Genomic DNA, 25,685 nt, shown 5'->3' on the forward strand with positions numbered 1-25,685 from the left:
TTACTTATGTGATGTCTGGTGGACATGTATCGAAAGAATGTTGCAACTCTTGCAAATCATGTTTAGGTAACGCGACTACTATCTTAGACCGTCAAATTCTTTGTTCATGTGTAAATGAAATTCTCTCCACCATCACTGAAAAACAAGTCAATCGTATCGCAAGTATCCCTAAAAAATGTGGTGCCAAGTTTCCTTTCAAAATTAGCAAAGATGTTGATTGCTCAAAGGTATATTGAAGAAAAAAAAGAGATAAAAGAGTGATTTTAGTGGTCACTCTTTCTATACTGTACATAGTAAATAAAAATGATGTTTAATTTCCTTGTTGTGGTTTATGTGTAATTAAAGTATATTTGAGGGATCAACTCAAATATATTTTGCTATGTAGTTTGATTATCCTTATGAAGAATAAAATGGGACCCTCATAGAGGTATCTATGAGAATCTTTGAATTTAAAGACCTTTGAGTAGATATATCCTCCATTCAAAAAAGGGAAAATGATCAAAAATATCTCTCAACTTTATTTTATTGGTTAATTATGTCCTTACTTTTAAAGTGAAATTAATTTTGTTTCTATCGTATTAATTTTACCATATACACCCCTCACTTAACGGAAAGCGACAAATCAATTTAAATCAACCTGAATCTTAAGAAATAATTCGTTATCCATTTTTAAAACCCATGCCCGACCCTTTAAATACTTAACCCATGAGGTAAGTTTGAAGAGGAAACAATCTAAAAAATCAAACAAAGCGCAAATATCCGTTTGCAATTTCTCATTTGCCTTGTATTATTTATCTTATTATTTTTACCATAGTGACGAGACAAGTTATTTTATATACGTTATGAGATAACTTATTTCAAAATAATTAATCCTAAAATAAGTAAAGCAAACATTTTTGATGAAAAAGATGTTGCTACACAAGAAGAAATCAAATGACACGATTTTGTTTTTTTTTTATAGATTTTATCGTTTAATGATATGATACTGATATTTATGATGACATAAAAATAAGTGTAAAATACTTTTTATCATGAAGTAATTACACTAGTCTTATAATATATTTGTTACATTTTAAAATAATTTAGAGCGGGTAATATGACTCATAAATAATTACTAATTAGTTATCCTACTGATCCATTGGTTGATTAGTTCTGCTAATTTTAGACAAATAATAGACCCCACTTGTTCTAATTAAAGTTAGGTTTACATCTCCCTCCTTTATAGGTATATTTATATTTGTAGTCTCATGGTGCATATTCATAATTTTTATTAAGGAATTCAAAAATTAAAATATAATATTTAAGATTTGAATTTGAAATTTTAAAAATAATTTTGAATTTTTCTAAATTACTGAATTAAGCTCTAGTCTCGTGCTTAGAGAAATATATATACTAAAATATTAAAAATATCTTATATACTGTGTAACTTTTTATTAACGGGTTCAAATGAATACCCACCCTCTCTTAACCAATTTTACATTATTAGCTGCCGTTTTAGCCTCATGGCAATAGTATTTAATTATGTTTAGCAACATTTTTCTTCTTGTTAGGTTTTAAATAATTATTTTAAGTGGGGCAGGTTTATGACTGTGGCAGATCTAGGGGAATGGGGTGCTCACCTAGATCTTATTGAAGAAAATGACATTGCATTTTTAAAATGCTTTTTATTTTTAATTACATATATAAATTTTAAATTCTTGAAGTGTTTTAGAGGTTCAAACATTACCTTGAGGATTAAATTTCAAAGAGATCGTCAAGTTAATTAATGTTAGTTAAAAATTTTATTTTTTTTAATGTAAGTTCTTTTAAAATAACATAACAACAAAATATATCATTTGAGGTTCGAACCCCTATCTTTATTATGAAAGGATATATTTCTACTAGAGATCTCACATGTAACGACATATTCCGTCATTAAATCCTGAAATGATATGAGGGGGGAAAGGGCCTAGATGGTGGGGTTGGTAGCGAAAGGAGGTGGATGAGTTGAGATAGAATGTATGAGTTCAAAGGTCATATTACTTGGTATTAAAGGTGGTGACTAAAATAGCCGGGTTTAGTTATATCTCCGAATTTTATGTTTTTTTTTTATTATTTGCATGACATTAAGTGGTGGATTTTGATTGATAAATGATACGTGTGGTTTGTACTAATACTAGTCTTGTTATATCACATGGCATAGTCTGATTGCAGGAACATTAATATTTCTAATATAAAGATGATATCTGATTGGTCTACCTCTCTTCTTTTATGGTGGTAGTTATTTCTTATTAATATTAAATATTTTATTTTCTTAGAAGCTCTTATACCTTTTTCCAGACTAGTTCCTTAGAAGGGTTTTGTGTATTTCTTAATGATTTTTATGCTGATCAAGTTTAGAGTGTTTTTGTATTTAAGGAGGTGATTAGTTTATATTTGTTTACTTCTACATTACTTATTTTAGATTGAGTATAAGAGTTTTTCTATATAGGTCTTAGAGTAGGTGTCGAGATGATCTTGTGGGTTGGGACGTGACAACATAAAATATCGAAAACTTAATTACTAAATCAAAATAATTTTTTGCAATTTGCTATTCAGTACGGTATTGAAAATTAAAATTCTAAAATTACAATATTTGAGTTTGAGTTTGTATGAGACATTAGTACCATTTGGTATTCGATATATACCGGATACCAAATTATTTACTTAATGAAGGTATATCAATAGGTTAATTATTCATTAGTACAAGTCCAAAGAGAAAGTTAAAGACTAAACATAAACAATGCTAATACATGTCTTCTAGTTGTGTCAATTTGCTTTTCTTGATGTATTATTACCTGTTGATATTCTATTATATCGTGCCTCTACATAGAAATATAAAAATGATTTGAGCGATAGTATTAACTTCGTAATACAATTGTCTACAATTTTAATATGGTATTATTGAATACCATACTAAATCAAAGTTTGATTTATTGATTACTGAATTAAAATTTAAATATTTGATATCTACTTTAAATTATTAATTATCGAATTACCGAATCCAATTATGAATTACTGAACCCAAAATTTAGAAATTTTGAACTCGAAAAATATATTAAAGAGGTTGGTATTTTGAAAAAATATATTAATTTTTTTAAAAACAACTTATGAAAGTCGTTATTTTTCCAAAATTCTTTTTAAAATAAATCGAATTCCAAAGGTCAGTTTGTATTTTCTTGATTTTTAGCATTAAAATATGAACTTCTAAAGATCGATTGTGTGAGTGGAGGGCGAGGGGGATATTAAAAAATTGTTTTTCAATTCAACATTAGAATAGTGACTATGCTTAAATAAAATAAGACAATAAGAAAAAATAGAAATTTCTATCACAAAATTAATTGATTATCTTTTGCAAGTCGAAAGATATATAAATGTCACAGTATACATCTTAAAACGTCCCGATATATTAATTGCGTCTCAGTTTCGGATATATTCTTCAACGTTCCAATGTATCACGTCTCGATTTTAAATAAACCACTCAACGTTCCAATACATCTTATACGTTCCAATACATTGTGTAAAGTGATGTATCTAAAAATAAGAGAGAAAAGGGATTCTTGTAAAAAAATTCAAATGGTAGAAAATTTTTAAAAATATAGTAAAATAAATTGTGTATTTAGATAATTTTTCCTAAATATCATGCTGTAACCTAGCTTATGGTCTATGTGATGATTGAGGTTTTGTAGGGAATAACGTGTAAAATACACTTATGGGAGACTAATATATATATGCATTCTCTTTCTACTAATATAACTCCTACAAAGTACAAAGTGTAGTGACTCTACAATGCTAATTAGCAAGAAAGTACTTCTATCTTTCCTCCTCATTTTCATGGTGGTGGCACCAACATCGGCTAAGACGAGGGCGATCACATGTGATATCGTACATAATATCATGCATCCATACTGTCATGGATATGCATTGTTAGGTGGAAGTTTTCCATCAGAATGTTGTAACGAGGTTAAATCTCTTATTTCTAACGTAACAAATATTGCAAATCGTCAAAGCTTGCATGAAGCTTTTAGCTTACACAAAAGAACAAGTAAAACGTCTAGCTAGTATCCCTGGGAAATGTGGTGCCAACCTTCCTTTCAAAATTGGCAAGGATGTTGATTGCTCAAAAGTGAAGTAAAGAAAAAAAATGATGTTTTCATTGTTATGATTTATGTTTATATTATAGGAAATCACCTCAAATAAATAATGATATGTTGTATGATTATTTTTATGAAGAATAAAATGGACCCCTTTTTATAGTTCTCTATGTATGATTCATTTTTACATTTTCCAAACTCCATCTATAATAGAAAACTATTTTTGTTCAATTTTCTTGAATTTGAAAGGGAAGTGATCAAAAGAAGAATTTCTAAAGACTTATTTATTAATAGTATTTGATGAAATACTCTTTTTTATAAAAGGTTAATAATAATGTTTAAATGTTAGATGTAATAAAGAAAATGATTTTGATGTATCATTGGTTCACAAACCTTTAAGGTCATTTGTTCTATGAACTCAAAAAGGTCATAACAGGAGAAAGATAATAACATGACCCCTCAACGGACTTCTAGTGTCGAATCAGCAGCAACTAGGATAATAATAAAGCGTTGGATCAAGTTATTCTTTGGTGGCAAGGTAATAGCTATGAGTGGTCATCAACTTTTAGAAAAGAGTAGCAGAATGAAACCTATTATTGGACATTATAACTGTATGATCATTACACTTTGAACAAAGTTATTCTATTCCGCCTCTTAGTAAGAGATAAAAATACTCAATAGCATAGTGATACACTTATACAAAACAGTATCCTCAAACACACGCAATGAAACAGTAGACAATCAAGGTAAAATTCAATCTGCGAAATAATTTGATCTATGGACAGCATTATTGTTGTAAAGGTATAAGTGCCAGAGGAATCACTACCACAAGACATAGGGATCCAAACACCTAAAGTGAAGATGACAAGAAATTCTCCATTGGTAACAAATGGTTATCCATTAGCAGTAAATTTCATTTAATGGAAAACACTGTTGAAATGTATCATCAATTAACCCATGACCAGAAATATAACCTTCTAAGTTTTCCAACATTGGTGATGAACATCTCATAAATACCTATGTGGACTTCCATTGACAGTACATCATAAGTTAAAACAAAACCTCAACTTAGAATCTAGCTGCAGAGACAAATCTGGCCAAGAATACAAATCAACATTGGGCAATTTTCTCTAATCAGAGCCAGTGAAGAATCCATTTCTCAATAGGAAACTACATGAAGCTTCTACCCAATAGTTTAACCATGAAAACATCACTTCTCCTTGAAAAGGTACAGCAGCAGCATCTATATACAAAGGTCAAGTACGTCTTGTCCGTATCAAGCATTTGTGCCTGGGTCACTGATCACACCCAGGAAATCATCCTTTATCGTACCAATACAGAACTGAAATAATACGACATGGAAAACATGTTAGGGAGTGAAAGAATCCATGCAATGCTAGTAAATAAAAAGCTTGGAGTTCTTAGTTTTGCCAGAAACTCTCTTTGGGACTGTGGTCTGTTTTTAGGAAAAGGTTGCAGTACCTATAATCTGTTTCTAAGAAAATGCACAAAATAAAAAGGAGTTGTTGACATACAATTTCTGTGGCATCAACACGTGTTCCGATAATCTTCAATCTAACTTCACTTTCCTTCTGAATTTTAACCTACAAAAGATGAATAAATGAAACTACTGAATCACAGCTACAAGCTGATCTTCTTCAAAAGAAGAGATAAGTAAGGAGAGCAAACAAATGGCATACCGAACCATCTGAAGTTGTATAATTTGGCACATCCCCCGACTGAAACTCCATGTCATCAGGTATCAACTGTTGAAAATCCAAGGGTCAAACATAAACAGATGTGAGAAAAAGGCCTATATAAGCTTTTGCATGCATAGAGGCTTTATGTCTTGTAGGAACAAATAAGAAACTTCTATATGCATCAACTCGAGTGCTTCATAGCACAGTCTGGGAGTTCTTGAGGTTTCTATTTGGATATTTGGTCAGGAACCAAAGAGTTTCCAATTTTTGCTTGGCTAACCAATTCAACTGATCTCATTGTTTTTAACCATATTATAAAATATACTTAACGTAATACTTTCTTCATTTACAGGCTGAAGCAACCGCAAAACTATTCTGTTGATTGCTTTCCAGAATTGTTCTCTTTCGTCCGCACTGTCTGTCTACATAGCTAAATGAGATCAAATGCACTGTAGAGGAACTAAAGAACGAGTTGGGTCATGGAATCACAGAGCACAAAAGCCTGACGCATTAGTAATGCTTTCCTTTAGTTGCCAGGATAATTTTTTAGCTAGATATCAAGAAAAAATCTTATCGGATAAAAGGAGCTTACGATATCAAAGACTACAGAACAAGTAATCTGGTGGTCCTAAAAATCTCTGGTTGGTGGATCTAAAATATACCAAAGTGCCATGACTTAAAGACTAAAAGAGGCTCTTGATCAGACTCTGTCTCATGCCTGGCTGCATAAGTAGCTACAGACAAAGGAGTGGTTATCTTTTTGGGGCCAGGTTTTCATAAGAAACCTTCAAAGACTAGGACATAGATGAGCAATATTAATTACTAATTACTTTCAGGCAATTTCAAGTTGGTAAACTCAGTATGTAGCACAAAAGTATTCTACGACTATACTATCCCCACTAGATGCTCACATTTCCCACCAACTTTTTTCTTGATGACAATGGTGTGTAGACCAGCCTATGCTCACCCACACTATCCAACAGGTACTTTCTAACTCCCACCAGCAGAGTTGTAGGGTAACTCTTCCCACTCAGGCATAGGCAGATAAGAAGAAATCATTCCATTGTTTTTTGCAAATTTTGTGTCTCTGCGTGGATTCGAACCCTAGTTTTAAAGGTCTGTATCCACTTAGTTAACCACCAGGCCACATCCTTTTTCCTCCGTCGGAATTCCTACCACCACTAGTGACTAGTCATGCATACACCTCTTAAATAATCTAGGAACCAATGAAATTCACTTAAGGTGACAAACTCAATACAGTTTAATTATAAAACGGTCTAACTTGAGTTCCATGAAAAATTTGATCCTAAGCGTAACAATCAAGGACTCTTTAGATTTGGCAGAGAACATATGTAGCTTGACAAAAAAATTTATTTTATTTATTGATAAATTAGCTTCGCGGAACATCTAACAAGTGCAAATGATGTAGCTGAGAATCACACGAGAAATGTATATGTGTGTGTGTGTATATGTATACACACACACATACACACACTATAGACTACTTAGCAGTTACGTAGATAATCTTAAACTAGATATTCAAATCAAGCTAAAGCTAATATCATATGAGAGACTACCCATCTTTGAATTCTAGATTCCTTCTTCATTCTTTTATTGGAATTATAACACATTAGAAAACAGAATAAGTTTGATATATCAAGGTTTGTTGTAGTGATGGAAACCTCCGGTCCCAACCAATACATTAAGAGTTTGCATCACGAAAGGGGTTTCCAAAATCAAGGGAAAATAAACACAAAAAAAAAATGTAGAGACATATATGAAGATTGAACAAAAAATCTCTAAAGAATCAATAACTACCTTCCTAAAAGAAGTTGATATCATGCTTTTACAATAGAAATGCATGCACAAGACATTTCATTAATATATTTCTAATCAGTACATTTCATTCATGCAATCTTGCATATAGCAGAATGAGCTTTTAATATGCCACACTAAGAAAATGTCGTGCATGTGTGGGAATGAACACATGTTGGATTAAATATTTAAATATGGAGAACAAACTCACGTGATTTGAGACAAAAATCTGCACAGGCCCTGCTTCAGCAAAAAATCCCATCTGCAATATACCACACGGATAAATATTTTAGGTAGGGTAGATGGAAAAGAGCTAACTAACATACCAATCAATCAACAACAACTCAAACCCAAGGAATCAGACTATATATATGAATCTTCTATATCCATTCCTCCACATTGAGGCCCACTTCATTCCTAACTTGTAGTAATCAATTTTATCTTTTAAACCAAATTAGAGGTTTTTAACAAGACTAACATTAATGCAATGAAAAAAACATTCCATGCTAAAGTTCCATATGCAATATTTCACAATCATGAAGTACCCAAAATAGTTTCTGGTGGGAGTTTGTCTGGTTTTGTTTCTGCAGTTCTATCAGAACCACAGCCGAGCTACTCAGCTATCGCAAAGCAAGTTTTGGCCACGTTATTCTTGAAATCAAGACCACCACCCATGCCTATTTTATTGGCATTTTAACCAAGACAGTGAACCAGTTGCGGCAGATTCTTTGTGGAATACAAATAGGTACTGGTATCCTTTAAAAAAAAAAAGACCAGCTCTATGTCTTGAAAATACTATGTTTGGCAGGCAATGCAGTTCTTATTTTCCTAGCAACCATGTGTTCTCTTAGATTAACCTTTCTTCTGCAATGATTCCATTCTGGGATTCCGCGCTTCGAAAAGTCCTTTTTGATGCGTCAGTTCATCAGTTACTTCTATTATAAAGTCAAAGTATCTATAGATCAACCTATCAATCATATCACTCATAAAAAAAATTATATATGCCTATCAATCCCTCTAAATCTCAATCTCAAACTAGTTGGATTCAACTACTCAATTCATTCTCTACTCGAACCCATTAAATCTTCCTTGCTATATCTTTCCTTCTCGATCTCTCTTATCCTCAAAATTCTCCCCTTTCTTACATATTAGCAGGATTATTAACCACCTGTCTCTTATCAGAACCTTTTTTTCTAAAACCAAAATTTCCTACAAAGAAGAGAAAGTAAATTTTTGTTGGAGGCAAATTTAAAGTTAGTTTTTCAGAAGATTGCTGCTAATCCACCTCCAACCACTATAAAAAGGTTTGGATACCAATTTCGATAAGCGAAATTCAGTTGAACTCTGTGTAATTGCTTAATCTAGCGAACACACAGAAGATACAGAAATGCAAATTAAGGGGGGGAAAAAGACCTTACCTTGTTAACCATGGTGACAACAGCTTCCAAAATCTCGCCTTTAAAGGGTCGAAATACAACACATTGATACTTCACTGGGAAAGTAACAAAACCAGTTCCATCACGAATTAATCCTTTTCCAACACTTTCAATCCCAGTAATCGCCACTATAAAACCATGTCGACCACTGAACAAAAAAAAACCCAAATTCAAAATATTAAATCAATAAGAAACAGAAGAAAAAAAAAACGAAAATTAGGGTTTTATGAATTAAACCTGCAAGTTCCTTCTACATCTTTCATTAGTTTTGACACAAGTTTTTCACGAAGATCACGACCAAAGTGACGAGGATGAAGCTGCATGTTTCTCTCCAATACAATGTGGAAAAACATGATTTGAGGAAGAAGAAGAAGAAGCTACGTTTGTTGATCCAAGTTGAACAAGTGAAGCTTATGAACAACGGACAGAGATTTATATATAGTGGGCCGCCGGGTATCTCAATAATTGGACCAAAAATAACCTATTTTCTAGAACAAAGTTTATCTCCTAAAATTTTTAGCTAATTATTTCCTAATTTAGCTCTTAGATTAGGTATTTTTTTCGTAATCCTAATGAAGTACCTTACGTCTACTATCTAACAAGCATAAAGAAAATAAGACCTAGAGAGAATTAAATGTCTTGTAATATACTCCATGATGATATTTCAAATGAGTATGCTTAAATAATGTAAAAATATATCAGCTTCAAACTTTCTGTTACAAACGCATGAATTAAAAATAATTGATTGCCCGTCAAAAGTAATTTGAAGTATTTTTTTTGTATTCTTTTTCAAATCTATCCAACAACACTTGATAATTCATACTTTCTTTATGGATTTATCGGATCTTACTGAACCTATTGATACTGTCAAATGGTTCTATTTTGCCTGCCGCATCCGTAGGTGCCTTCGAACAAACTCCTCAGTCATTTTACTGTTCCAACTATGTTTTCTTACATGTGTCTTCTTTTTGTTTTTGTTGCTTCCACTTCTTTGTTGCCTAGGTGATATATCTCCTTCCTTAACCACTCTATCAAAGCATATGTCCAGCATATCTTCCTCATGAATCCTCGCCCAAATCAAGCATATGTCTTCATCATCTTCATCAAGAGAATTCTCGCTCAAATCAACTGTATTTGACTCTAAGGCCCTTGACTTATTCTTCTTTGCAACACACATTTAGGCACAAATACGGAAGCTTCTGGACTTAATTTGCTATTCAACGTAGGTGATGAGACCTGTTTTTCTTGGATCAAATCGTTGTCATGACTCTCTACTAACTTTATTTGCTTTTCAATAGTCTTTGATAAAGCATCAAAGTTATTCGAGCATAATAGGTCTCTTGAGGCATTATTAATATCTTGCCTCTTCTCACTGTCGTGGAAATTTTCAGTCGCACCCTTTTCACTACATGGAGAATTATTTTGACTAGTTAGAAAAAGGCTATGACTACTAATTGAATTTGTGTGCAACCAGTGTCCAATTTTAATTGCATTTTTTATTTCAACTTGCAAAACATGTTGTCCAGAATTGTTGGCATCTTCAATATCAGATGTATCCATTAGTTTGAGTCCTGAATCCATTATTTTTTACCTGAACCAAATCGCGGCGCTTCAACCCCAACTCTTGGCGTTCCTTTTTTGTTTTTGAAAGTTGTTTGAACACCAATATTACTTCTAACAACATTCATTGAGTGTGCACGATTTCACTCAAAAGTAACAGCAATCAATTATCGTTCTAAAGAAATAGCTTTACTTTGATCGACATCTACAACCTTTCTTTTTTCATTTAGTAATTATCTTGCATCACCTTGATACTTTTCACTATCGATAGTACCTTTTGAAGCAACTTCAATGGTATCACAATTTGTTTGTATCTTGATTTCTTTTCGAGATCAACAATAACTTTCTTCATCATGACGTTGGTGCTTACAATAATTGCAATATAAAGGTAGATTATCATATACAATCTCCTTAAAAATCTCGATCAACTTATCAAATTTTCCATCCATAGACTGCAATCTTATACGATTTGGAAGTTTTTCCATTAGATCAAGTATAACCTTGACTCTAACTGTGCTAGGTCTTGATTTTATTTGAGTAGCTTTATCTATAACTATTGATTTTTCAACTACCGAGGTTATAGACAGCAGAGACTTCTTTGCAAATAAATCTGAAGATAAGTTTGGTAAAGAAATTGAAACCACATTTAATGTTGTTTCCTTCTTAGGATTATACTCAATGGATCAAGGGAAAACCTATATTGGTGCTCCTCTCCATTTTATATAAGATATTAACTGAGCGAGATAAAGCTAGTACATAATCTTCATATTGATCAAATCTCAACAAAATTTGTCTTGGAGCAAGTAAGTCAATTAAACAATTGTCCTTTGTACCAAAATGTTTAGGTAAAATTGACTTTAATACCTCCAAATCTAGCGTACCATGGAATAATTTAAATACCACTGCTTGATGTAATCCCACTTCAATCATACAGTCTTGCCTTTCCTTCATTGAAAACGTGACAGTGGGTTCTCCATGAATTATTTCGATTGATTTTGGCAATTGTTTTTGAGTTAATTAGGGCCAATTGTTTAAAATTTATAGTGTTGGAATTGAAAAAGGTGGCATATGTGGTAGGGCGGGTTCGACAGCTTCGAAAGGAAGTTGTCCAGTGGTCGTAGCAGCCACGAGAGCTGCGAGCTGTTGGATAGGAAGGAAACCCTAGGTCAGCCCTTTTTTTTTTTTTTTTGCTTGGATGTTCTCTGTCATGAAGGTTCAACAAAAGGATATTGTTATTTTTCTCTCTATGTCCTAAACCTTAAAATTTTGCTGCATTTGAGTAGTATTTGTATTGTTGATTGCGTAAATTAATCACAAATAATTTTCAAACTTTAATACCTCTTCAAACTACTAAAATTACATAAATATTTTATTTATTTTTAACTAAAAGAATGGAAAAAGGGAAAAAGTACCCTTAAACTATCGGGAAAGGTTTTAAAATATATCCTTCATTGTTATTTTGTTCTAAATAATTCTTTTATTCATCTAAAAAGGGCTAAAGATTACTAAAATGGTATTTTTAGATTAAAGATGGATAAAGAATATTTTTCGACATTTTCCTTAAAGTCTAAGGGTACTTTTGGTCCTTTCTGTTAAATGAAATTAGACAAATACTTTCATCATATTTATTGATTTTTTCTATAGTTTGAAATAATTATATTGCATCTCGCTAATTAATAATTTCATATCAGATTTCAAGTCAGATACACATTGATATATGTTTTTTATACCAAATACACGAAAATAGGAAGAGAAGCAAGAGAGAATAGAAGGGAGGCGAATAAGATTTATTTATATATCTCAGATACATGTGAGTTCATTTAGCCACATTGTATCTAGAACAAATTATGCTTAATTTTGACCAGTGTATCCCAAGATATATGAATCTAAACGTATTTGAACGCACCAAAATTTGTTATGATTCATAATATTGCAAAGTAGTGTATTTTCTAAGTAATTAGCTCTTAAACTAGTGGAATTTTGTGAGGCGACCTTTATTAAAATATGAAAAAGAGTTTAAAATATTTTTGAACTATGCAAAATTGAATAAAAGTATCTTCAATTAATAATTTGATCTAAAAAGGGAAATTTACATAAATGTGCTATAATAATAAAATATTTACCATTTATAGCAACAATATTTTTTTTTCACTTGATCGCTTTTAATTTATTTATAATACAATTTTAATACATATTACAAAGAACAATTTATTATTCACATATAATACAAGTTTTAATGATGGATAATATATTTATCACACATTTTAATACATTTATAATACAATGTGACCATTTTTTACCAAACAAACACAATATATTTCAAAAACAATTATAATTCAAATATATTGCATAAATAATTCACTTTTAATACATATTACAAATTTATCACAATATTGCTATAAATGGTAATAAACAAAAAGTATCGCTAAAATCAGTAATTATTTTTTAAAATGTATTAATTTATGTAATTTTTCCATCTAAACATATCCTTACTGTTATTAGTCTAATCCAAAAATATGATCATCATCATTATTATTATTATTATTATTATTATTTAATGAGTAAAAATACCCTTTTTTAAATATATACAGCATATTATTTCTCTTTTTGCTAAACACATTTTTTTTTTAAAAAAAATAAATGAATATAATAACAACTTTCTTATTTTTGTATCATTATCAATGTCATGAGGCATCTAGTTAAATATCTAATTTTCAATTTTCCATATGGCATTAATTACCTCAACTCATAAAGTCAAATTATTCGATGTAAAATTGTACTTTCCTCATTCTTATTTATATTTCATCATTTTAAATATTACGTTTTTTAAAAAATTAGATAAGACATCCTTAATTGATGTTTTTATTAAGTCGGACATGGATTAATTGATTTTAGTCTTTTACACAAACTTATATATGTGTATGACCCGGTGTAATAGGGTCCGACTAAATTTAAAATGAATATGACAATTCTAAAAGATTTTTTTTTCCATTTTCAAAGACTCAAACATATCTAATTAAGAACGAAGAAATTTATATCGGTACATGTGGCTCTTAAGCTAGGAAAAGGGCTACGATAAAGAGTGAAAAAGGTAACAAATTGAGGAAAAATAGGTCTTTTAATCAAGATATCGATTTACTACCTCCCACCAACACATTTATCGAATTACTACCTCCCACCAACACATATATCGATTTACTACCTCCCACCAACACATTTATCGAATTACTACCTCCTACCAACACATTTATTGAACTACTACCTCCCACCAAACACATTTATCGGATTACTACCTCCCACCAACACATTTATCGGATTACTACCTCCCACCAACACATATATCGAATTACTACCTCCTACCAACACATTTATAGAATTACTACGTCCCCAACTGCAGAACGAATCTAATTATCTTCAACACCAGATGGTCAATAAGAACCAGTACCAAACCATAAAGACTCAGAGAAACTACTATCCAGTTAAGGAAGTTGCTGCAACAGAGCAATTTTTTAGTATCAACAATCTACATATCTGCACCGCAATTTACATACCGATGTTTTAATTCATAAATTGCATGAAATTAAGTAAAATAAGAAAAGACAGATTCAAAATGAAAATAGTATGTGGCCTTGAGGCCACCTCAAAACTACAGTTAGGTCCTCGATATTTTAGCTCGGAAGAGAAGGCTTTTATAACCAACAACTAGCTCCTCTCCGTTCTAAAACATACTCATACGATGTACATCCCAGAAGTTGTCTTCATCTTCAACTTCTCTTTGCCAGCCATAAGAATTTCTGCATACAAGATAAACTTCTTAAAGACTAACTAAAGAAAAACAAACATCTGTTCAAGATGCATAATGCAAAACGATGCAAAAGCTCAAGTTTTAGCATAACTGATCGCAGAAACATAGCTTTTCAGATAACTTTTCCCTAAATACCACATGCACAAGTATTTATGGTCAATTCCATAATGTTTTCAGGTCTACTATTCAACCGATAAAGAAACAAGAAATGTTGGAAGCAAAATATGGATGCATAAGATTTTTGCTGGTAGTAAGATCTTCATCTGCATCATTATTTATCAGATAGAACATGATCCCCATCCTTGCAAAAAGAAAAGTCAGTCAAATAAATTGCCCCCAAGGCTTTGGTCTAGTGGTAAGAGCATAGCATGTGATGAGCGAGTTACACATATTTACGAGTTCAAACTCCAACGTAGATGAAAAAGTCCGGTATTTTAGTTTGAGAGGGATAGAGGAACAGGTCAATTATCCACCTAGTTTTGAACCATGTGTCATCGGCTTCTGATGATTTCTCGATTATCAAAAAAGAGGAAACATAGCTGACAGATTGGGAATAACTTGAACAGCAGAAGCAAAATACACTAACATCAAGAAGACAATATCAAATGTAAAATAAGATAATTCAAAATTTTGCGAAAATTGGAGATCGACCCACTGGTTTGCAATAACTGGTAATGGTGCTACTGCCTACCAAAAGAATTCATTTTGTGGTTATACTGCTTGATGCTGCTAGTTTATGAAATTAGGTCTCAGGCCTACTCACACCCCAAAAGCTAGCTCAAAGGGAGGAGGATTCCCCAAGCCTTATAAAAAATCCACTCATCTCATTAATCACCGATGTGAAACTTTTGTCATTCTTTAACACCTCACCTCACGCCTAGTGCTTAGCATCTGGTGCGTGGGCAATTTGATTTTGGGGATCCCAACATAGGGTGAGACGGGCCCTGCTCTGATACCATATGAAATTAGGTCTCAGACCTAACTCACACCCCAAAAGCTAGCTCAAAGAGAGGAGGAATGCCCAAGCCTTATAAGGAGTACACCCATCTCATTAATCACCGATGTGAGACTTTTGTCATTCTTTAACATAGTTCACGAGGCTGAGCTCCCCAATTTCACTAGAAAAAGGCAAAGGTCGAAGAGGGGAAATTTGAGCAAAAGAAAGAAAAAGGGAAAAAGAAACGACCTTTGTTGTCTTCGAAAGTCAACTTCACAAAACACTTCAAAAATGAAAAACATTATGGGACTGCTTAAACAGATGATAGAGAACTACATCTCAGTGATCAATAAATATGAAGACGATTCAAACCGAAAATTTGAACTAATTATGAAGACTTCCCTAATGTTTTAGCTAGTACCATGTTGCAGCTTTGTGGTTTCATTTTGTTGTTCTTTTATGTGAATAAAGTTTCAACTCTTACAAAATCCTTCGGTATTTAGATGTTTCGGGCCTCCCTAGGTTCCTCCTACATTAGTTGAGGAAATGTGTTCTTGTCTTCTTATATGGGTCTTTTAGTTTATTTTTTCCTATATGGCTCATATGTCTTAGTCTCTTGGATGACAATACTTATCTCTAGGTGGTAGGGGCATAATTGTCAATAGTGTTTTGGATGCCTTCCTACTTATGTCATGTCTCTTTTTCCTTTACCTAGCAAGTTAAGGAAAAGAATTGACAAGATCAGGAGGAGTTTCATATGGCAAAGCAACAACAAAAAAAAGAGCATTCCACCTGGTTAATTGGGGTGTTCTTATCGAATCCAAAAAAGATGGTGGCCTTGGCATCAGGAACCTAAATACTCAACCAAAGCTTACTAATGAAGTGGTTATGGAGGTATAATCTTGAAACATATGCTTTATGGAGAAATGTCATTCATGACAAGTATGGTCAAGATGATCAGTGGTGCTCAAAGGTGGCTGTGAGCCCCCATGGTGTAGGAGTCTGGAAAGCAATCAGATCCCTCTGGTCTTTGATAGCTGGAAATATTAGTTTAAGAGTTGGCAATGAAAGGAAAGTTCTTTTTTGGTGTGATAATTGGCTTGGTCATGGACCTCTAAAGGAACTCTTCCTAAATTCTTTAGCATTGCCACTATGCCAGACATTAATCTGGAATCAACACAAGGAGTACACAGATGGAATATTACTTTTAAAAGGCTACTGCATGATTGGGAGCTAGAAAAAAAACTTATTCTGTAAACTCAGCTTAAAACATTCTGATTAGGCTTGCCTCACACTGGATAAACTTCAAGGGGGGGTGGATCCCAACAATGTTCTAGACGCTTTTTGTGCAGAGCTGCTAGGGAAAATACTAGCCACATTCATTGTCCTGTTATTAGACAATTATGGCAACTCATGAACATGGTAGGCACGCGAGGGTGTTAAAAAATCTCATATTGATGGAGAGAAGAAGTTGTCTCCTTATATGGTCCGTAGATAATCCACACTCCATGAGCTAGCTTAGCCAATATTCATTTGGTAACAGAATAGAACCATTCCTTTTCTTAGTTTACCTAATATTGACTGTCATGTTATGTAGTCCACGCACAAAATGTTCCAACCTTGGGCATGGATAGGGATGGTAAGAATGTCCCATGAACTGCTACTTGAAAACTACTTGTATGATCTTTAAACAAACCCAACTTCACGAACTACCTCTTGACATTGAGTTAAGCACAAAGTACATTTTCTTACCATATCACCAATATAACAAAATATGTGTCTACATTCATTACACTTGAATAAAGAAAACCATATAGAGTACTCTATACCATATCTGAGGAAATTTGGCATTTAATTATAAAACATCAACTTAGCTTATTTGCAGACAAAATGATTGCCCACCATACATACATCACCTAAAACTTCCTCTATAAGGAGGTAATCTTGTACATTGTAAGTTAATCAAGTCACGAAGAAGTTCTCTTCTGATCCTTATATGGTATCAGAATCTCTATGATCTTCATCGAACTCAAGACAGTTTCTACTTCTAGTGAGTGGCCTTATGCCTCTTGCAAGAACAAAGTTGGTTGCCCTCTCAAACAATATTTTCAAGTTCTCTTTCTTTTGGTGTCTGGTGTTGCCCCTCTCTAATCACCAATGTCACTCCTCTTTCTCACAACCATTCAAGCATTGCTACCTTCTGACGATTATTCAAGCATTTCGTTTATCTTCCAAGATTGTTTTGGTACTATTCATTTCACAGACAACCATTTCGGGTGTCACTACTCTCCACGTTGACTGACATAGCCTTCTAAAAGCCTCAAATATGTTGATAATATCTCTAAGATTTGCAATACCATAGCTCATTTCAAGGAACCGAGAATATATTCATTTCGAAGTGTTATGCAAGAGACTTCATTTTGATGTACAGTTCTCAATGAGTTTCGGAGGATAAAATTCTAGCAGCAGTAACAAGTTATGGTGAATCATTTCCAACGCGGGTAGAGTGTCAGGATCTTATGTTCGTAGTTCCAGAGAACAGAATAAAAAGAAGTTACACAGAAATCAAAAGTGAATGGTTGAAATGGAGAAGTGCTAACTAGTGTTATGTGATAGAACAATGTATAGCAAAGTGAAACCTAAGTTCTATAGAATAGTTATAAGACCAACACTATTATATGGAAGAGAATGTTGAGCCATTAAAGAACAAGACATCCCCAGTTATAAGACCAACAATGCTATTCGGAAGTGACTGTTTTGCTCCTCATGGAAATATAGTATTCTGTTTCTAAGCAAATTCACTAATGAAGATGCAACTGGAAAAGGACATGGGAGTTCATTTCCACTAACAGAGAGGCTCTGACATTTCATTAGATTGGAGAAAGATAGAGCAACAGAGGGATAGGAGAAGTAGGAGAAATAGAAGATTGTTTGTGTTGTTCAATTTAGGGAAAGAATAAAAGGAGAAGGAAGAAAAGCTTTAAACATATTTAAAATTGGCCAATGACCAAATTACATACTAAGGACAGAATACAAATAACACCATTGCTTATCTTTCTTCAAACAAATCTAAACACAAGATCATGTGTGCTTTTAAAACAAGCACCAAGGACAATTATCTATTTCCTTCCTTCTAACTTCATTTGCTTTCTTTGAAATGTCACATTCTAAATCTTCAATTTTCTTCAAGTTACAACAACTGTCAGATGCCACCGCTAATCACTTCTTCACAAAAAATATATCACAAGGCTGATTTAGAAATTATATCATGCCAAAGTTGGATTCTCTGGTAACAATTTCTCACATATAAACTCTCAAATCAGCAGGATACGCAGCAAAATTCCAAGTCATAGAGCATTTCATAATAAACCATATAACAGGGTTTTAGTCGTGTTTTTTACCCCAAAACCAAAAAGGAAGTGGAAAATAACTCAAACAAAAATAGATTAAGGGAGAAAATCAACTAAGTAAACAGGTAAAAACCAGCAGTAAATGACTGTACTTTTTTGTGGTTATTGTTTAACTTTGTGCGCTATTAGAAAAAGAAGAAGTAAAAAATTGATACTTCATACCACATATCCTAAATGAATCTTCTGTCTCAAAAAGCATCATCATTTTTAATCAGAATACACATTAAAGTAGTATCAACCAAATGGTCATGTCAAATATAATTGCAATAAGCTTTATTTACCCCACCATTTTTCTTTGGATCATATTGAACTTGAGAAGAGGATAAAAAGTAGCTGAACCACAAACACCATACTCTTTTCCTGAAGCTTAGTTATGGAGTGTCATAGGAGAGAAAAGGTGGGAATTTCGGGATAAGTGAGACGGGAAACCAATCTAGAAGTGAACCATCTAGTGACCTTTTATCGGTCTTGATGGAGAAGTACTTCCTTACCACATTAAGGGACCTACCTTGATTGGTAAGAATCAGTTTTGTATTTAGGCCTGATCATATGCTAAAATAATTTTTGAAAGACATGAAAAGGGTAGAACGATAAACAAAATTCAAAATAACATAAAGCAATATTTTAAGTTTGCTCAACTTTAAAGATTGTATCTTTTCGAATGAACAAAATTATTCAGCCCTAGTGGGACAGACTAAACGACCAAAGTAAACCAGGCAGAATGGGAGCGTGAAAAAGTAATGTACAGCAGTTATACCTTTAAAGTGATTATATTTTGACATTACTATATAGTATTCTTGATGGTATCCCATCCTATCTAATGTCTCAAATCCCAACGCCAGCTAGTGTGGAGAAGAATCCACAAAGGCACTTCCTATGAGAAGGCAATCCAGAAACAAGGAAATTTCATCTAGTAAAGTGGACCATTGAGACAAAAATCAGAAGAATGGAGGTTACAATCAGAGCTTGCTATGTAAATAGCTATGAAGGTTAAATGATGGGAAAAAGTTATCTGGAAAGCAGTGGTAGAGGTGATTATGGAAGAGAGGGTTGATGGGAACCTAAAGCAGTGAAGACTCCATATGGAGTGGCTGTTTGGAGACAGAACTAGGAGTAATTCAACATGTATGTTGTCTTGAGGGTAGGCAATGAGACAATCGGACTTTGGGAAGATAACTGCAATGGCTTTGATTTGCAGAAAAATCAATTTTCCAATCTGTACAGACTGGCATATAATCCTGAAGTCCTCTTAGCTAGAATTTTAACTGATATAGACATCCGGTTCAGAAGGAATCTCTTTGACAGGAAAATGCAGGAAGTAGTATTTATTCATTCAGAAGATGCAATCAGTAGTGTTGTTGCCACTTGCCAGAATGCCTACTATGGAAAGCTAGTAAATGTGCTTTTATTGTCAGCTCACTTTATAAAAAAATCAATGCAATTCAGCCAGTGCAATCACAAAAGTGGACTTAAAATGTACAACTACACTCCCAACAAAAGTTCCGTTTTCTGGTTGACTATTATCTCATGTAGCATGTTTAACTCAAGAAAACTTGACGAGAAGGGGTTGGATAATGTGCAGCAGATGCTACTAGTGTGAGAAATCTCGTGAATCTATGGATCATATTTCTGTGCATTGTGAATTTACTTGGCAAGTGTAGACCATGTTCATAGTTAACTGTGGCATCTATTGGACTATATGGCAAGTTCATAGCTCGCAGAAGCACCCCTAAAGAATATCTGAGAGTTATTCCTCTTAGCATAGTTTGGAAAATAGGGATTGAAAGAAATAAGAGGATGTTCTGAAAGCAAAAAGGAGAAGGTCTGAAATATAGTTGTTTGCATTACTTGAACTATTGGAAAGATATAAACTTTGTTATGAATTCAAATAAAATGGTGCACATGCAAGCTAGACTGCTAGGGATTTTAATGTAATAAAGCCAGCATTATCTCAGTACTTTCGCAGTATCAGTTTGATACGATACTGTTTAAAATCTTACCTTATCAGGCAAAATAATTTGAGAGTAGGAAAATGACAAGCCAAAGACACTTTCACTTCAATATCATGAAATTAACCGATGACAAAAATGAGACATTTCTAAGACAGGCTGTTCATTCTATCATGGAAACAGCACAAGTGTTGCATATATAAAGGGAAATAAGATTGTATCAAGCTACTAACCTTAGGTGCTCTGCGAGCGCATAGATAAAAGCTATCGACTTTTGCCTCATAAAAACCGAGGTTTTCTATCTGTTGGCTTCAGTATCTGGAACGAGCACATTAAACTTTCATCAACACTCATCATTGCACCAGCATTATCAAATTCACCACAGTAGTTTGGGGCCGAAAATATTGTCACTAGCTGCCTCTCAGCAAAAAATTCATAACCATCTTCAACAACCTAGGTTCAGAATATTCTGGTCAATATGGGAAAACATAAAGGGAACACAAAAAAGAAGCAAAATCGTATGAATACCTGGTGGGCACGACAAACAAGGTCCATATCGTGTTGCATCAAGAATTCTGCAACCTTATCAGGACCAAAAGTATATGAAACTCCCCTATCATTCATTCCCCAACCTTTAACTTCCCGGCTAGGATCTGACCAAAGTAAATCACACAGCAACCCAGAATCTGGAACATCAGTTGGACGAGGTAAATTTCTTATCTGATCCAAGTTTGTTAAATCTGGAGAAAGACCACCATGCATGCACAGTATTTTCTCATCTATGAGAGCAGCAACGGGAAGACAATTGAAACATTCTGTGAAGCATTTCCATAGCTTCACATTGAATCGGCGCTTACATTCATCATAGAAACCATAAATCCGATTAATAGAAGCACATTCATGATTTCCTCTCAAGAGAAAGAAGTTTTCAGGATATTTGATTTTGTATGCAAGCAGAAGGCATATTGTTTCCAAACTCTGTTTACCACGGTCCACATAGTCCCCTAAAAACAAATAGTTAGCCTCAGGAGGAAATCCCCCATATTCAAAAAGCCTCAAAAGATCACCATACTGGCCATGAATGTCACCTAGAATCCAGACAAAAAAAAAAACAAAGAGAGGGGACACGAGACAAATTTATCAGTCCAATACTGTTTTAATATGAATAATCCCATGCACTGGCTAAGAAAGAAACAGTAAAAAGAACCAAAATACAAAACAATAAAAGCAAAATGTAATTTTTGGGGGAAAGCAACCTATCACAAAATAAACCGACTTCGTGATATAACATAATCACGACGATACAATATTTCAAATGAAGCACAGTACATCGCAATGACTATACAAGGCAGATAAAATAAAGATATCATGTACACCATTCCACTGTTTTCAAGATAGACAAGAGAATTATGATGAGAATGAAAGAATTTATTACCTCCTTCCTCCCTTTTAGTAGCCATAATGCCTAAATATAACCAGTACACCGTTTTCATAACCCGAAAATTGAAAGAACGATACTGATTTATCTTCTTTTTTTTTTAAACAATGGTAAATTTTAATAATAGAAGTGCAGTAACAAGCTGGTACAGAGACAAAGCACATATGATATTCAACTCCTCACCCTAATGTTAACATTCTACACTTAACATTAAGAAAAAAAAATATGAAACCAATTACCCACATGTAAGCCATGAATGCACAAAACGCACTCAACTGAAATGTAAATGATTAGGCAAGTTCACAATCAAGGTTAACAAAGCTCCCCAAAATAAACGTACAAATAAACTAGACCAAGTCGAGATTTGTATTTCAGTAGAAAATATTGAAAAGCCCTTATTTGCCTTAATAGACAAATCATGGAATCAAAAGGGTCCAAATGAAGCAGAATAGACATTGAGGATTCATATAGCTAACCCCAACTAATTGGGATTAAACATAGTTGTTATTGGATATATTAGAACAAACAACTTTACATGTTACCCTACCTCATACATGTAATATAAGACGAGTGAGCAAATTGTGCATCATCAAAGTTTAAAAAGATGCATAAAACATTTTACTATTTGATAAACTAGAGCAAGTAGCATCTGTATTTAAGTGGGAAATATAAAGAAGCCTTAATTTGTCTTTCACGAGTACCGAAATGAAATGTGTGCAAACAACGTGAAACAAATTCTGGGGATTCATATAGCTACCACAACAAATTACAAACTGAGGCATATACAAATCCGATGAAACAAAATATACACGTTACCTGCCTCATAAACCTTACCCAAATATAAAGAAGCCCTAATTTGTCTTTGTGAGTACGGAATGAAACGTGCACAAACAACGCGAAGCAAATACTGAGGACTCATATAGCTGACCGCAACTAATTATAGTTGAGGAATATATAAATTCGATGAACCAAAGTATACATGCTACCTACCTCATAAAACCCACCTACTCCTTCCAAATTAGCAGAAAATATAAAGAAGCCCTAATTTGTCTTTTGCGAGTACCGAAATGAAACGTGAGCAAACAACGGGAAACAAATACTGAGGATTCATATAGTTGACCGCAACTAATTACAGATTTGAGGCATATACAAATTTCGACCAAACAAATATACATATTACCTACCTCATAGAATCCCACCCACCATCCCTTCCTAAATCAGGGACCAGATTAATTTCCAATTTATAACAAAAGTTGCCATCTTTATGATAACTTAATATTGACGATCGTGGTATCTAGGCGAATTGAACTTTCGCAAACCTCCACTAATTCCACAAATACTTGTCACCTCCCATCAGGAGCAGACCCACGTTCCCCTCGAACAATATATATTTAAGTTTTAAAAAAAATTGCTATATATACAACAGCGAGCACCGATGGAACAAAAGCCTGACGGATGTTCTGGTTTAAAGGCGGAAAGCAAAGCTCTTTCAAGTGATATATTGGGAAGGCATGTGAGATCGAACCTCCGTTAAAGCACTCTTTTAAACTTAGCTGATTATTTTTCTCATGTTTCACTTCACTCTCTTATTTTGTTATTCCATTTATGTTACTCATTCTTTGCTGACTTCTCCATTTAATCTTTTTTTTAACTCTTTCTTTCTTATTAATCTATTTGTACTAGCTTCAAAACATTGAGCCTTCATTTCAGTTCTCCTACTCAACAGCAAAAATACCCTCCTTCTCCCTGGTTTTCCTTTTTGATTACTACCATATGTGAAGGTATATTACCTCTCCTTTTTTTTTTTCTTGAACCAATCCAAAGAACTCCTCCTCCCATTTTCTTTTGAGGAACTTTTAGCTTGCAATTACGCCCATACAAGTTTATGTAAAAATCCATAGCCATAAAATCCTGGATCCACCACTTCCTCCCACGACAACCAACAGGTTTAATCATAATTACAAAAGATATATCAAAAACAAAATCAATTCTTTATGCCTAAAAAACATGATAAGATGATAAATCAAGCTATTTGTGGTCAACAAAAAGATGGAGAACAAGAATTTTACCACAGATCTTGATGGGTGCTTCAAGTTCAAGGAGATTAGGTTGTTGAAGAAAGATTTCCCTTGAAGCACTACAAAGGGAACGGATCTCAGCCTCAGAAATCTGAACCTGCCTAACAGTTCTTGCATTTCTAAACTCCAAAAGCCTATTGATAATATCATCAAGAACAGCAGGCTCTATTAACCCTTGCTGCTGCTGCTGCTGCTGTTGATGCTCATTTTGTGCCATTTCTTTGAGACCCCTTTTTGTTATCTTTCTCCACAACAAACACTAGAAGAGAAACACCCACAATCCAAAACAAACCAAACAACAAAAAGGGAAAAGGGAAAGGGGAAAAACAAGAAAAGGGGTGTCTTCTTTTTTTGTTTTTTCTTTCAAGAATCGATTTTTACAAGAAAAAAAAAAGATTGTAGATTTGATATTTGAGAAAAAAGGGAAAATCAAGGAGGGATTAATACTTTTTACTATAGAAAAAAAAATATGAAATTGTGTTTGCTCGTGTGGTGGCTTCCTTGATAATTGCTAAATCTAACGTTGTTTGCTAAAAAATGTGACATGAATCATGTGAGGGTGTACCCCTACTTGAGGTCATTGCTCATTGGAGGACGGCGCCATTTCCTTAATAATAAGTCCCTTTTGCATTTTTTTAGGTTTCTAAAATATTTCATACGACCTAACCAAATTAAAGTTTCAAGAAAGAGGGTCGTTTGGTAGTTGGTTAGTGTAAATTTTGTTACGATGAAATTTATATGTATAATTTTTATTTGACATTTGATTTTTTTTTATAATTAGTATGTAGGTTTCTGAATTGCACATCACACTTTAAATCAGTTTCATATATGATTATCTGGTTAAGATAACTATATGAATTTATGTTACGAAGAGAGAGTTTGAAAAATAGCACTTTGTTGTTGTTGTTGTTGAAACTCGGCAATTGATCGTTTACTGATGAAAGTGAATCTCTGATGGTGGAATTTCTTATAAGCACGATCGTGAAGTACTTTGGGGAGCGACTAACTATGGGGGCATTGAATTTCAGGTGGATATGAAAATTATTGTTGTTTAAATCTTGATGCATGATTGTTTGCCGATGAAAATGTCTTCCAGTGGAGATTCTGGCAAGCATAAGTATTTTGAAGTGACAAACATTAGGCTATTTGAATTTGAGATGGATACATGAATTAGAGAGAAAAGAGGATGAAGAAGAATGACAGAGAATGAAGATATGCTAGGAGAGGAAAAGCGAGTTTTCGTTGTGCCGGGAAAAGAGAGGTTAGTGATTATATTTGATAAAGTTTAAAATTGTTGACCAATTTTGACAGTTAAGTATATTTTTAAGTAATTACTTCAACTTTTATACTGAAAGGACATCTCCAATTATTTTCCTTTTCGTAACACCCCTAAAGTTTTTAAAATCAAACCTGATCAAGAAAGTTCAGAGTTATCAAAAATTTGT

The 25,685-nt window shown here is 33.4% G+C and overlaps 2 protein-coding genes across 2 annotated transcripts; both read right to left on the reverse strand.

Annotated features, from left to right (window-relative positions):
* Window positions 1–4,968: 4,968 nt before the first annotated feature.
* On the reverse strand, window positions 4,969–9,511 carry LOC107021286 (DNA-directed RNA polymerase II subunit RPB7). Its single transcript, XM_015221913.1, has 6 exons — window positions 9,301–9,511; window positions 9,046–9,211; window positions 7,839–7,889; window positions 5,813–5,878; window positions 5,648–5,716; window positions 4,969–5,454 (listed from the first exon to the last, which is right to left on the reverse strand). Exons 1-6 carry the CDS (start codon window positions 9,414–9,416, stop codon window positions 5,389–5,391), a joined length of 534 nt encoding a protein of 177 aa, XP_015077399.1. The 5' UTR covers window positions 9,417–9,511; the 3' UTR covers window positions 4,969–5,388.
* Window positions 9,512–14,082: 4,571 nt separating this feature from the next.
* LOC107023708 (serine/threonine-protein phosphatase PP1 isozyme 1) lies at window positions 14,083–24,845 on the reverse strand. The gene is made up of 4 exons (XM_015224485.2): window positions 24,232–24,845; window positions 21,253–21,812; window positions 20,958–21,177; window positions 14,083–14,417 (listed from the first exon to the last, which is right to left on the reverse strand). Exons 1-3 carry the CDS (start codon window positions 24,455–24,457, stop codon window positions 21,004–21,006), a joined length of 960 nt encoding a protein of 319 aa, XP_015079971.1. The 5' UTR covers window positions 24,458–24,845; the 3' UTR covers window positions 14,083–14,417; window positions 20,958–21,003.
* Between the last annotated feature and the right edge of the window lie 840 nt (window positions 24,846–25,685).

The sequence above is a fragment of the Solanum pennellii genome, chromosome 6 (assembly GCF_001406875.1).
Source record: "Solanum pennellii chromosome 6, SPENNV200".
NCBI lineage: Eukaryota > Viridiplantae > Streptophyta > Magnoliopsida > Solanales > Solanaceae > Solanum > Solanum pennellii.

Bases quoted from the DNA above. Each gene is read 5' to 3' on its own strand.
- LOC107021286 (XM_015221913.1), bottom strand. From the start codon at position 9,416: ATGTTTTTCCACATTGTATTGGAGAGAAACATGCAGCTTCATCCTCGT. The intron at 7,890-9,045 runs GTAAGGTCTTTT...GGTATATTGCAG, and splicing joins TTGTCACCATGGTTAACAAG to ATGGGATTTTTTGCTGAAGC. The intron at 5,879-7,838 runs GTGAGTTTGTTC...GATTTTCAACAG, and splicing joins AGATTTTTGTCTCAAATCAC to TTGATACCTGATGACATGGA.
- LOC107023708 (XM_015224485.2), bottom strand. From the start codon at position 24,457: ATGGCACAAAATGAGCATCAACAGCAGCAGCAGCAGCAGCAAGGGTTA. The intron at 21,813-24,231 runs GTAAAATTCTTG...TCTGGATTCTAG, and splicing joins AGCACCCATCAAGATCTGTG to GTGACATTCATGGCCAGTAT. The intron at 21,178-21,252 runs GTATTCATACGA...TTCTGAACCTAG, and splicing joins TTGTTTGTCGTGCCCACCAG to GTTGTTGAAGATGGTTATGA.